Raw genomic sequence first — 14,919 nt, 5'->3', positions numbered from 1 at the left:
CAATATTCTTTTTGTTGAGGTGTTAGAGAAGATGCCTCTCTATATGGCCTGTTTGAAAAGTGCACTCTCTGAGAAGAAGGCCTTGAAGGGAGATAAAACAGTGATGCTGAGCAAGGAGTGCAGTTCAATGGTCTAGAAGATGCTACCCACAAAGATGCCAGATCTCGGAAGCTTCCTGGTTCCATGTACCATAGGGACTACACATTTGAGAAGGCACTGCGTGACCTTGGTTCAAGTATAAACCTAATGCCTCTCTCTATATTGAAGAAGTTGGGGATCCAAGAGGTGCAACCCACAAGAATTTCACTGGAGATGACAGACAAGTCCCAGAAGCGAGCATATGGATTGGTGGAGAATGTCCTAGTAAAGGTTGAAACCTTTACCTCCCTGCAGACTTTGTGATACTTGATATGGGAGAGGATACAAACAACTCCATCATCCTAGGAAGGCCATTCTTAGCCACAGGAAGAGCACTGATCGACGTTGAGAGAGGAGAGTTGGTCTTGAGGATGCATGAGGACTATTTGCTATTCAAGATTTTTAAACCTCAACCACTCCCTAACAAAGGAGGTACTTCCGTGCAGAGCTCAGTGCTCAAGCCTTCTCACTTGGTAGAAAGCCATACAGTACCCCCTGACATCAAACCTAGATTTGGTGTTGGGCATTCACCACTCAACCAAGATGGAGAAGGCCCCAAAAGAAAAGTACCCAAAGGCTGGAGGAAAAAGAAGATTCCGACTGAGGACTTCTCACCTTGCATGAGAATTGTCTTCACAAGAAGTCCAGTCATACCACACACTATGAATAGGATCCTGTCTCTGGAGCATGTTGATATCATTCATTAGAGCACAGGAAAGAAGTTCACAATGAGGGGTGAAGATCTGAGCTCCTATGATCCCCTTCCTTAGAGGAGCTGACCGCCAAGCTAATGACGGTAAAGAAGCACTTGTTGGGAGGTAACCCAGCCATTAGTATCCTTCGGTTTATTTTTGTTTTATTTCAGTTTTATTTTAGTTTGTTTTTACATCGTTTCATTTTTCATTGACTTTTATAGTTTTCCTAGATTTTTTCTGACGTTTGTGATCATGTATAGCACTTAGAATAGGAACAGAAAAACTTAGGCGAGAAAACAGCACACCCTGGAGGAGACCTGCTATGGGCGCTAAACGCCAGCTTTAATGTTTAGCGCCAGGAGAAGAAGAAAGCAATGGGCGTTCAACTCCCATTTGGGCATTTTACTTTGATTTGGCACCCCGCTTGGGGCGCTAAACGCTAGGGAGGGCGTTTAGCGCTGGGGGTGTTGTAAAAAAAAGCGGTGCATGACCCCTTGTTGGCGCAAAACACCAAAACCAGAGCTCAGCGACCAGGGAAAAGTTTCGAAGCTGGATGCATGTTTTAGCTAATGGTTTACCCCATTTCCCAACCACTTTTACCCATTCAAACTTTATCCATTCTCTCTCCTCTTTCACCCACTTTTTCATCTATATTCATCCATCACATCACCCATCAATTCCTTTGATTCTCTCAACCCACCTCTCACTTCATCCAATCAACTCTCATCAATTCCATCCATCTCTCCTCCCAACAACCAAAATTCAAATTCAACTTTCTCCCCCACCCTCCCCATGACCGAACCCAACCCTCTCACCACTTATAAATACCTCTCTTCATCCACTTTCACCACACCTCACACTCTTCTATCCTTCTTACTTATCTTTCACTATACACACTTCTTTTTTCCCTTTTTCCTTCCTCTTTCCTACCAAGGCCAAAGCCCTACTCTAATTTTCTCAATCTCTTTCTTCTATTTCTTTTCTCTTTTCTTATTTTCTATGTTTATTTTGCTCAGGGACGAGCAAAGCTTCTAAGTTTGGTATTGGGCGCTCTGCTGTCTCTCTCATTTTTATCTCCATGGCACCTAAGAAGGGAGAATCCTCATCAAGAAAGAGGAAAGAGAAGGCTCCTACCTCTGACCCATGGTACTTCACTCAATTCCTTTCTAAGACGCATGAGGACCACTTTTATAAGGTGGTACACAAGAAGAAGGTGATTCCTGAGGTCCGCTTCAATCTGAAGCCAAAGGAGTACCCAAAAATCCTATATCAGATTCTTAGACGGGGTTGGAAAGTTCTGGCCAACCCCTTCACTGAGGTTGGAGTATTGATGGTGCGAGAGTTCTACGCCAATGCTTGGGTGACATACAAGCATGTCAGAGGCATGAACCCAGAGCCAAAGAATTGGCGCACCATGGTCAGGGGGCACATCATGGAATTTAGTCCGGAGAGTGTGAAGGTGGCACTACAGTTACCACCTTCCGGAGAGGATCCTCATTCATACACTCAGAGGGTCAACACTGACCAGCAGTTGGATAAGGTTCTTGAGGACATTTGCCTCCCCGTAGCTTAGTAGAGGAGGGATTCTAAAGGCAAGCAAAACCAGCTGGGTAGGCATGACTTCAAGCTAGTAGCTAGAGGATGGTTGGAGTTCATCCAACGCTCCATTATCCCTACTAGTAACCGTTCTAAGGTTACAGTCGAGCAATCAGTGATGATTCACTGTATTATGCTTGGCAATAAGGTGGAGGTGCACGAGGTGATCCCTCAAGAGTTTTACAGAATAGCTGACAAGTCCTCCACCACTGCGAGACTGACTTTTCCTTATCTCATCTACCGCATGTGTGTAGTAACTAGAGCTCACATCGATGGAGATACCCCGATTAGAGTTGAGAGACCGATCATAAGGAAGGATATGGAGCAGATTAGAGAGCTTGGGCATGGACTACAGTAGGAGCTAGTTCCGATCCACAGCCTCTACAGATTCTTTCAAAGATGCCTCAGGGAGTCTACTTCTCTCTCCGTGATTACCGGGATCAGTTGACCACATCTTTGGGAAAGCTGACATCATCAGTTGATCAGCTGAGGCTAAAGCATCAGGATCACTCTACTCTCCTCCACCAGATGATGGAGGATTAAAGGAGGAAGAGGCGTGATATAAAGGAGCTTAAGTGCTCCAGAGGATTATTCGGAGGGAGTAGTAGCCACCATCATTGCGGTGGTTGAGTTTCATTCTCCCTTCCCTTTATCTTATATCTGTTTTTAGTATTTCATTCCATTCTTTGTTTTCTTTTTCTAAGTTTGCATGATCACTTAGGATTTTCCTGCTTTCTAGTTTAGTATTTATTTTATTATTTTATGTTTATCTTAAAAATATGTCTCATGTATTGTGTACTGATCTTAAACAAAAATTAAAAGAAAAAGAAGTAGGAATGCATGAGATTCTGAGTTATATATTATGTGTTCTAGTTACTTTGACATGGTGGCACTATCTCTATTTCTGAATGTATGAACTGAATAATGCATATTTGATATTGAAGTTGAGAATGTTGGTTCTTAAGGAACAGGAACTTAAAGAAGTATTATTGATTCTCTCAATTAAGAAAAAGATTGATTCCTGAAGCAAAATAAATAGCAAAAAAAATTCAAAAGAAAAGAACAATTAAAGAGAAAAAGCTCCAAGGCTTTGAGCATCAATGGTTAGGAAGGTCAAAACTGATCTAAAGCTCAAAAGAGTAGTTTTCCCTAACCATGTGCTTGTGGTGTGCAAGTGTCAAGTAACCCTTGAAACTGAACACTTAAAGTCGTGACCATTTGTTGTTACAGAGTATGCCTATGGCTCTGAATACCACTGTCTGGGAGAAATAAAAGAAAAATTAGAACTCAAGGAGTTTCCCAGATAAGTACTTGTGGTGTTCTTGTTTTAGGATAAGCTTGAGGACAAAACACTAAGAGTCATGGCTAGGCTCAAGGTGCAAAGCACCAAGAAAAAGAAAAGAAGACATGTGTTCAAGAATCAATTAGAGCCTAAAGACAAGAATCTATAATATCATCCGAGTTCTAGTTCTGAAGGATACTGATATTTCTGAGCTTCAAAGGAAAGTGAGATGCAAAAGCTATTTAGAATTAGAGTGTCATAAGCCCCATTTAGTAACTAGACCTGAGCCTAAATGCCAACTCATGTCTCAAACATTTTCTCTTCTTGGTCCTATATTGTTTTGGTTGCTTGAGGACAAGCAACAGTTTAAGTTTGCTGTTGTGATGCGTGAGCATCTTATACATTTTTTCCTAGCATTTTCTAGTTGTTTTTAGTTAAATTTTATTTAGTTTTACTTGATTTTAGTGCAAAAATCCCCTTTGGATGGTACTTTGAGTTGTTTTGGCATTTTTATGATTTCAGGTGAAATTTAGAGCAATTTGGCAGAGTTTGGAGCTAAAAGGATGAAAGCTTGTAGCACCCTCCTTGGGCACTAAATGCCAAGCTGGCGTTTATCGCCAGCAAGGGATCAAGACCAGCACGCCATCATTCCCCCTTGGGCGTGAAATGTCCAAACTGGCGTTTCACGCCAACAGCAGTCCGAATTCACACTCATGTGGGCCTCTCGAGTGGATTTAGCACCTATTAGTTTTATTTTAATTTTTTTTTGTAATTTTTATTTACAAATAATATCTTTTAGGTTTAGAATTTATTATTTTATTTTATTTCCATTTCAAATTAGTTTAGTATTTAAAGAAAAAGATCACTTAGGTCTAGGATCTTCTTCCTTCCGCACGATTTTAGAACCCTAGTTTCTTTGTAAGTCATGAGCAATTAAACCTCTTGGTTAAGGTTAGGAGCTCTGTTTATTTCTATGGATTAGAACTATTATTCTTCTATTTTAATTTATGTTTAATTTAATTCTAAGGATTGTTTACGTTTTTAATCTTATGAACTGGGTGGAACGAGAGTATGACCTTTTTCTACATGAGTTCTTGTGATTCTCAAGAGAGTTATCTTGCTTGAACTACATCTTGAAAACAAATTCCTCTTAAATTGCTAGTTGCATGAACTAATTTGGATATGTGATATATAATCCTGCTAGTCTTAGGCAATTAGGGTTTTCGTGGTGCTAAACTAGTTTTTTGAACTTCACCCTCTAATCAGAATTAAGTGACCACGAGAGTGGTGGTTAACGAAGGTTAGAGGAGGCTAAATCACTAACAGATTAGTGTTTAGATATTTATGGTTTCCCATAGAATGAATCATTCATTGTTAAAATAGTTGATAAGAAACTTTAATCCGGAAAGATAAATATCTCCAAAACCTTAATTGTTTCCTCATACTATTTTCACACCAAATTGTTTATTGCTTTCTTCACTTGCTTATTCATTGTTTATGTGATTTCAATTCACCAAACCCTTTTCTGATTCACCTAACTAAGTCCAGCAAGATAACCATTGTTTGCTCAGTCTGACAATCCTTGTGGAATCAACCCTCACTCACCTGAGGTACTACTTGGATGACCCGGTGCACTTGCCAGTTAAGTTGTGGGCATTCTCAGTCCCGTACCAGTGGGAGAGAAAATGAAATAGGTACTTCGACATGATTAAGTACATGATTGAGTATATTGGCCATCTATGGTTAAAGATAGTGTTGATTATGCCAAAGCATGCCAAGAATGTCAAAAGCATGGAGTACTACAATAAATTTCTGCTTCTGAGTTACATTCGATTATAAAGCCTTGGCCATTTAGGGGATGGGATTTGGATTTGATTGGAATGATCCATCCTCCTTCATCAAAGAATCATAAGTTTATTTTAGTAGCTATCGATTATTTTACAATATGGGTTGAAGCTATTCCTTTAGTGTAAGTCGGTCAAAATGAGATCATTGATTTATAGAAGAACATATAATTCATCGATTTGGAATCCCTCAAACATTGAGTACTTCTCAAAAAATATAACTATGGTGACTTCAACTCCATATTATGTGAGTTGAGGCTACAAATAAGATTCTGATTAATTTGATTAAAAAGCAAATTCGTCAAAGACTTCAAACTTAGCATGAAACTATAAGCCAAGTATTATGGGCTTATCAAAATTCACCCAGAGGATCGAAAAACATGTCTCCTTATAAATTGGTTTATGGTCATGATGCAGTTTTACCTTTAGAAATTAATCTCAACACCATAAAAATAATGAGAAAGAATGAATTTCCAGTTGAGGATTACTAGAATACGATGTTTGAAGAATTAAACAATTTGGATAATGAATGCATTTTGGCACATGAAAATATGATTCATCAGAAAGATAATATTGCTAGTAGTTATAATCGATGTGTAAAAGAGAAATGCTTCTAAGTGGGAGATTTACTTCTTAAAGTTATATTACCAATGGAAAGAAAATCAAGGTTTTATGGTAAATGGTCTCATAATTGGGAAGGCCCTTTCCAAGTAATCGATTTATATTCTGGGAATGCATATTGCATAAAGAATATTGATTCTGGTGTCAAAGTTAAGTCAATAAAAGGAAAATATTTAAAGCGATATCGATGCTGGGAGAATAATGCTTAAAATATCAAAGAGAAGCATAAGTAATAGAGGGAAAGTTTTACAAAATATTCTAAATCTTTAAAAAATAAGGCTTTAATAATTCTTCTAGCTCGAATCGAAGTCAAACACTTTCTTCGTCATAAGTAGAGTAAACCATGATCTCATCATGTTCTTTGATTTGTAATATTTCATATGTTTTCCGCATCTCAGTTTGTTTGTTTTCCATTTCACAAAGATCTTGATAGAGACCTTGCTTCTTCTTTTGTGCTCTGAAATAAGGCTCATTTAATTCCATTTGATGCCTTGATGTATTCGTTGAGTAATTTCAGGCTTGCAAGGAAAGTATGGATTGAAGAAGTAGAAGGAAAGCATGCAAAATGGGAGAATTCAAGAAATGAAGGATTTGTAAAGCTACCAATCCTAACCTTTCTGTACTAAATTGATCATAACTTGAGTTACAGAGGTCCAAATGAGGTGGTTCCAGTGGTTGAAAAGCTAACATCCGGGGTTTCAAAATGATATACACTTTGCTATAGTAGACATAAGCTTAAGTGTGTGTACGCACAAGTCGGGATTTAGCCAGTGTGCATACGCACACACCTGTGTGTACGCACAAGTCCTGGCACGTGACCTCTTTAATTGCAACTCACTGGCAGCAATTTTTGGTCTTTCAAAGCCCAATCCAACTCATTTCTGAAGCTATTTCAAACCAAATTGAAGAGGGATGAAGGGGGATCACTTAGATTTAGGTTTTTACATGTTTTAGCTTAGTTTTTCTAGAGAGAGAAGCTCCTCATTCTCTCTAGAATTAGGGTTTTTTCTTAATTTTCTCTTTGATTTCTCTCTTTAATTCTTGTTTTAATATAGTTTCATTTATGTTTTCATGTTTTCTTGTCTTGATCCTCTTCATTTCTTTTGTTATTTTCTCAATTTTGCCACTTTTAGTTTACGAACACTTGTTAATTTTGGTTTTATTAATGCAATTTTGATGTTTTGTGTTTCTTTAATGCTTATTTGAGATTTTATTATTATTCTCATGCAATTGGTAGTTATAGATTTTATTATTATTGCAAGTTATGATATTTTTCCTTTTATGCATGTTAGGTGTTTGATAAAATGTCTCTTTTAGCTTTTGTATAGTTTTTTATACTCTTGGTTAGGAATTGGATAATTAGGTAAACTTGAGTTATAGATGTCCATTCCATATTATGTTAGGATTGATAGTTGGTTTGGTTTCCATTGATGCTAGTCTTTCACTAAGTTAATTAGTGAGTTGATTAGGACTTATGGATTGAGATTAATTATGCCCTTTTGACTTATCCTCGATGTTAGGATAGACTAATTGGGATTAATTCTACGCAATTACTATGTTTGTGGTCCATGACTAGGATAGGAATCCTCAATTTCCCAATCTTTGCCAATAGTCCTTTTTGCCACTTAAATTCCCATTTTTGATTAACATGCTTTGAGTTTTAATTTCCTTGCATGCTTATTTACTTTCTTACCATTTACATTACTTATCTCATGCCATCAAACTCCCATTCTCCTATAGCCAATAATTGAGCATTTTATTGCAATTTCTAGGGAGAACGACCCGAGATTTAAAACTCCCGGTTAATTGATTTGAATTGTGATAATTCTTGATTTAAACTTTGATGTGAGGATCCATTTTCGGTTTGGACTATACTTGCAACGGAATTTAATTTGTAAATTCCGAATCGGCATTAATATTATACAACAATCGACAAGTAATGAGAGATTATGTTGCCACTAGAGAATGAGCTTGATTGATGTTCTCTTCTTTTATTAGGCATGGTTTTTGCCACGGAGGTAGAAGGGGGTTGTTGGAATGGTGCATCAATATTTTCATAATAAATTAATAACAAGTGAAAAAAATTAAAGTTAATAGAATAAGATTGGTGTTGTATCAGTGATGAATATACCTTAGTAGTTGTTTTAGATTCAGGATGTTGAGCCACAATAGGATTTCTCGACGAGCTACTCGATTCGGAGCTGCTAGCAGAAGAAGAGTTACTCGAATGAGAAGAAGTTGGCTTTGATGAAGGCCTAGCACTTTTATCAGAAGAATCTTTACTGGAAGATTGTTTCTACAATAAAGTAAGAGAGTTCAAAATAATAATTTTAAAGCTAAATCTTTTTAAAAAAGGGAGAAAGTTGAGTTGAGTGATACCTTTCTCGACTTGCAGCCTTGATAGAAGTTTTTTACACCTTCTGCTTTTGTTGTCTCGATGTCTCTATTTTCTTTTTGAGGCCTTTAGGGGAGGTGCTTCTGGAGTACTAGGATGAGCCTTTACTGACTTCTTCATAACATCATCTAAAGTACGATCATATCGAGAATAGTATCATTCGATAAAAGATTTGGTAATGAAGTCATTGTGAAGAAAGGTAAGTGGAGAATAATGGCTTCAATTTTTGTCGTTAAGATCAAGACATTTCTAAACATCTTCTTTTGTTTTGAGAGTAACATGACAAAGATCTGGGTGCTTTCTTGGGAAGGAAGCTGGGATGGCTTGTGACAAACCCAATCATCTAGCCACATAATGAGGGGCATGGGAAGTTACTTTGAATTGCTCTTTCTTGTATTGAGGATGCCTGTTGGGAAGACCTGAATTGCAAGAAAGTTGGACCAAGTTATGTTATTAGAAGTGTGGACATCATCATCTAAAAATAGATGACGTTGGAACCATGAAGGTCCACACCTTCGATCTATGAAAGGAGTAAGTCTTAGGTCCTCATTTCAAAAAACTTTGCATGAATGGAGTTTCGAAAATGCTTTTAAAAAAAGTTTCTTCTGTTGAATGTGCATTTTCAAAATCTGGCTGTAGTGTGTGATGAGCGGATATTTTATACGCTTTTTGGGGGTAATTTCATGTAGTTTTTAGTATGTTTTAGTTAGTTTTTAGTATATTTTTATTAGTTTTTAGGCAAAATTCATATTTCTGGACTTTACTATGAGTTTGTGTGTTTTTCTGTGATTTTAGGTATTTTCTGGCTGAAATTGAAGGATCTGAGCAAAAATCTGATTCAGGCTGAAAAAAGGGCTGCTGATGCTGTTGGATTCTGACCTCCCTGCACTCGGAATGGATTTTTTGGAGCTACAGGAGTCTAATTGGCGCGCTCTCAATTGCGTTGGAAAGTACACATACAGGACTTTCCAGCAATATATAATAGTTCATACTTTGCTTGAAGATAAACGACGTAAACTGGCGTTTGACGCCAATTCCATGTTCCATTCTGGCGTTAAACGCCAGAAACAGGTTACAACTTGGCGTTTAACTCCAGAAATAGCCTATGCACGTGTAAAGCTCAAAACTCAGCCCCAGCACACACCAAGTGGGCCCCAGAAGTGGATTTCTGCACTATCTATCTCAGTTTACTCATTTTCTGTAAACCTAGGTTACTAGTTTAGTATTTAAACAACTTTTAGAGATTTATTTTGGACCTCATGACATTTTAGATCTGAACTTTGTATTTCTGACAGCATTAGTCTTTAAATCCCATTGTTGGGGGTGAGGAGCTCTGCTGTGTCTTGATGAATCAATGCAATTACTTCTGTTTTCTATTCAAACACGCTTGTTTCTATCTAAGATATTTATTCGTACTTAACCATGATGAATGTGATGATCCGTGACACTTATCACCATTCTCAACCTATGAACGCGTGCCTGACAACCACTTCCGTTCTACCCTAGATTGAATAAGTATCTCTTGGGTTCCTGGCTCACAAGTCTGATTGCCTCTCTTGACAACAGAGCATTTAGATCTGTGAGACCAGAGTCTTCGTGGTATAAGCTAGAATCCATGGGCAGCATCCTTGAGATCCGGAAAGTCTAAACCTTGTCTGTGGTATTTTGAGTAGGATTCGGAAAGGGATGACTGTGACGAGCTTCAAACTCATAAGGGTTGGGCGTGTGACAGACGCAAAAAGATCGTTGGATCTTATTCCAACACAAGTGAGAACCGACAGATGATTAGCCATGTACATGGACCTTTTTCACTGAGAGGACGGATGGCCATTGATAACGGTGATCCACCAACATACAGCTTGCCATGGAAGAGCCTTGCGTGCATGAAGAAGATGACTGTAGGAAAGCAGAGATTCAGAAGACAAAGCATCTCTAAAACTCCAACATATTCTCCATTACTGCATAACAAGTATTTATTTCATGCTCTCTTGTTCATTTTCAAGTCAACTGATAATTATAATTGATATCCTGACTAAGAGTTACAAGATAACTATAGCTTGCTTCAAGCCAACAATCTCCGTGGGATCGACCCTTACTTATGTAAGGTATTACTTGGATGACCCAGTGCACTTGCTGGTTAGTTGTGCGAAGTTGTGAAGAAATTGTGATTTACAATTTCGTGCACCAGTGTGACTAATCGGAATCCTTCGATGTTTTGGTTATTAGTGCTTGTGATTCCAGCTTGTTTTATATGTTTTTTGAAGGTGGCGTTGAGCTAAAGTTGAAGTAACCAAAGGGGACCTCCTACACAGATCGAAGTCCTTTTCGAAGACTTTCGACCATTTGTCCCAATTCATCATATAAGTTGCCAAGAATTAATTTAGCCAAATTGCATTTATGTCCTTCATGAAGTAAAGCAGCTAAGGGGGTGAATAATTTTTGCATCGAGACATTTCTCGAACAAAATATAATATCATTTAACCAATAATACAAAAATGCTACATACATTGGTTGTCCAGTGATAACAGCTACATCAAAGAGCGTGGAGCCAACCGTACCATATGGAAGGTAAAAATTGTTGCTGGTTCTGTTCCAAAAGCAGAGGGCACCACCAATCATCTAATGATGCGTGGTAGGTGTGAAATGAGAAAGACAAAGGAGGTCATGAATACCTTGTAATTTCCAGGTTTTACCTCTTACAGATTTGATTCTTTAATACCGAGAAAGAAAGTTGGCATTTTTGAAGAAAATTTTAGGATTATTTCGAAAAGGTTTTTTACCGTCAATAAAGGGTGCTATAAACAGGTCTTGTTTGATAAGTAAATCTTTTTCTTCGGCATTTGGAAAGTGACAAGCGGTTCTTTCAGCTTGCTCCAGAGAATGTATAGGGATGATGAAGCAGTAAGTATCTTCTTCAACAGTAAAAGGAGAAACAAATTTTCATGTCATTTGTAATGTTGCTTGGATCCTTAATGATGATGTCTCTAGTCCGAGATAAAATGTCTAAGTCAGGTTGTACAAAAACATCAATCATAACCTTCTTGCCTTTGTTTTTAGTTAATGAAGTATCTAGAGGTTTAGATGAGGCCATTTGATTGCAAAGAGGTAGATTTAGAAAAGAAAGATGAGTTGAAGATGAAACGATCACTAGATAAAGAGGAGAAGAATAGGAGAAACTAGAAGAGAAAAAGTGAACATTGTTAAGTGTTGTGAATATGTTGCCAAGTAGAATAAGAGGAAGTAAAAGGAGTTTTTTCATTTTGTAATTTATTTTTTCAAATTTGAAAAGAGGAAACTTTCTTGAGAAGGTAAAACTGGAAGAGAGAGAAACAATAATTAATAGGAGAACATGATTTAATGTGCGTAATTATTGGATTTTTTGAGATATGGGCGGTTAATGAGTGTCGTGCGAATTAATTAATTAATTATGAAATTCAAAGGACTTTTGAAGTAGGATTAAGCATTTTATCTTCAAATTCATTTTAAAAACATGCATTAATCCTAATAAGGCAATTTGTTGTCGAAAATAAAATAAGTTTTGAGATATCGAGGTCAAAGTTCAGTAAGTGCTTTTCGAAGAACATAGTACTCGTCGAAAGGAATTTATCGAGGAGAGAGATAAGGTTGATCGACAAGTCTTATCGAAGAAGATTGTTGAGCGAAGATAATTGAGGGCAGTTATTCATATCATACAAAGCGCGAAAACGGTTACTTAAAGATTAATGCACGTGTGAAATATATTTGAATTTGATTGGTCGAAAAGTCTTATAAATAGATGAAGATTGAAAGGAACAAGAGTTGGAATCTTATTTCAGAAAATACTCTCCCACTCTCATATCCCTAACGAATTTTTCAGTTTGCTAAGAGCTTTCTTTTCTATAAAGTTCTTTTCATATTTTTTAAATTCCTTATAATTTTATTTTCTTTGCAAATTTAGTTGTTCTTGTAAATTTACTTTCTTTGCTAAGTTGTTGCTTTCTTTATTTTCCTTTATGTTTACGTATTGTTTTTAAATTCAAAGTCCTTCGATTTTATCGAAGGAAAGTTATTTTCTTTTTCTTTTTACATTTTTCTTTATTATTTTAACTAATTAAAAGAACTTTTGATGCATTTTTGAAAACTGATACTTATAAGAGAAATAAATCTTACTCTAAGATCATTATCGAACCACCTAAATTTGTTATAAATTTATAAAACATTGTGTAAACAAGTTATAGACAATTTTAATTTGTTTACACCGTAAATAAAATATATAAAAAAATAAAAATTAATAAATATACTACAAATTACTTGTATTTGTGGATAAAATATTTAAATTATTTATTTAAAAAAATCCCAAAATATATGTATTTATTTAAATAAAGTAACTTATGTTGTATATACTCAATAATGAGTCTTTTTTTTCTTTATTTATTTGTTCTAAATATGCCATGCATACTTTTTAAAAAATATAAGTATATTAATTATTAATATTATTCAACTTATCCATAATGATGTGACATAAAAAACTGTTTAATAATATTTATTTTCATATTTATTAAAAAATAATATAAATAAATACGAACACCATGCATGACTGCATGTATTCAGATTCAACAAGGGCACATTTATATACAGCCAAATACATTTATTTGAGTTATTTCAGACTTTTCAATTTTTTTTAATAATTGAGAAAGTAAAATGTAATCTCCTACCATTAATTTTATAAGTGAAGTCAAAAATAAATATAAAAAAATAATAAAAAATTAAAAATCAAATTTTACGCTATCAGTTTTTTTTTCCCATTTCAACCCCACTTATCAAACTTAACACTGTAAACGCACAAAGTTCTAAAAGTAGTACATAACGGTTGCTTAACATATAGTCATATACTATTGTATTTGCTAAGCCACCTTTTTATTTTTCCGAATATATTAAGGTACTAACTTAATTTAATATAAATTCGAATATTCAAATGTAACTGAATTTGAAGTTATTCAAAAGCCATGAATCTTGATCTGATCCTTCATAACAAGACCAGCCTGAACCAGCAATTGGGAAACGTTCTTGCGATGGTCACCTTGAAGCTGGATTATCTTGCCATGCTCCTTGTCTTGAACCACGTTGCCATTGCAACATAACTCTTTCTTGAGATCTTTGAGTATCTTCTCTAAGCCCAATTCTTTCAAGCCTTGCACTGTGGTCAGTTTCTTCTTCCCATTCCTCTGCTGGATGCGGATATGGATATATTCCTTTGCCCCTACGCCACCCAATTCTTTGGCCTCAGTGAATGGATCGAAATGGGTTGCGATCTCGATTTCCGAACCGATCATGTATTTTGGTTGTCGAGAGATAATTGGTAACACTGACTTTATATACAAGAAGAAAAAGTATAAATAACCACAAACTTATTAGTTAAACTAAACAAAATTATATTAATTTATATCAATAATTAATTAATTTTAAATTTTTTAAATTCAAAATTTAAAAAATTTTAAATTGATTAAGTAAACTTAATAAAAACCTATAAAAACTTTTTTCTTTTTTCTTACATTAATCTATCCACTTCTAACAATTATAAATTCAAAAAATATATAAAAGAACATCCATTTAATATGAAAAAGAAACATTTTAATACTTAGTAAAAGAAACATCCAGATATATTAACTCGTAAAAATTTTGAATTCATCCAAAGGTATTTATCTGAGTTTTGGCTGATATACTTTTAGTTCCCTAACTTTACTCTAATATAAAATACTAAGATAATCAAATATTTTATAGTTTATATTAAAATTATCTATATATAAAAATTTTAGGCAGAATCATCCATCCAATCTAAAAGGTAGAAAAAATTGCACAAATAAATCAAGAACACGTACATATTATGTAGGAGGAGAGAGAGACCAGGTACGCTTGAGAGAACTGATGAAGCTTTTTCAAGAATAATGGAAAACGGAAGGGGTTATAATATGTGCTCTTTCGTTTGTTGCAGAATCTAGGGATGGAGTTTGTGCCATTATATAGTGTGGAGACTTGAGTGGGCCGCAAGTTTTTTCTGGACAGCTCAGCATAATAGTGTGTGTTTAAAATTTAATGTACGCGTCTTGACCAACAAAAAAAAAAAATTTTAATGTACGCGTCAGACAAGAAAAAACTTAATGTAGACGGGAAACAGTAATTGTGACGCTGTGAAAAATAATAGATATTTTTTTACAAATATAGAAACAATATTTATTAAAACAGAAACAATATTTTGCAATTTTTGTAGTTGTATTTTAACGTGTTTCTAACAAGAAAAAATATCTTAATATATCTCACGTATTCTCAATTTCTCAAGTAACTTAACGGTATTTATATACGATGACAATG

At 35.5% G+C, this 14,919-nt stretch overlaps 1 protein-coding gene across 2 annotated transcripts; it reads right to left on the bottom strand.

The window, feature by feature from the left end:
- Nucleotides 1-13,407: 13,407 nt before the first annotated feature.
- On the bottom strand, nucleotides 13,408-14,536 carry LOC107459591 (protein translation factor SUI1 homolog). 2 transcript variants are annotated; one of them, XM_052252119.1, is made up of 2 exons: nucleotides 14,430-14,536; nucleotides 13,408-13,919 (listed from the first exon to the last, which is right to left on the bottom strand). In XM_052252119.1, exon 2 carries the CDS (start codon nucleotides 13,881-13,883, stop codon nucleotides 13,548-13,550), a length of 336 nt encoding a protein of 111 aa, XP_052108079.1. In that variant the 5' UTR covers nucleotides 13,884-13,919; nucleotides 14,430-14,536; the 3' UTR covers nucleotides 13,408-13,547. The 2 variants fall into 2 exon arrangements, with proteins under 2 accessions (XP_052108079.1, XP_015933311.1); XM_016077825.3 differs by having other exon boundaries at nucleotides 13,408-13,915; nucleotides 14,430-14,532.
- Nucleotides 14,537-14,919: the final 383 nt, after the last annotated feature.

The sequence above is a fragment of the Arachis duranensis genome, chromosome 7 (assembly GCF_000817695.3).
Source record: "Arachis duranensis cultivar V14167 chromosome 7, aradu.V14167.gnm2.J7QH, whole genome shotgun sequence".
Classification (NCBI taxonomy): domain Eukaryota; kingdom Viridiplantae; phylum Streptophyta; class Magnoliopsida; order Fabales; family Fabaceae; genus Arachis; species Arachis duranensis.
The sequence above is the reverse complement of the archived record's forward strand: the minus strand, read 5'-3'. Positions and strand labels throughout refer to the sequence as shown.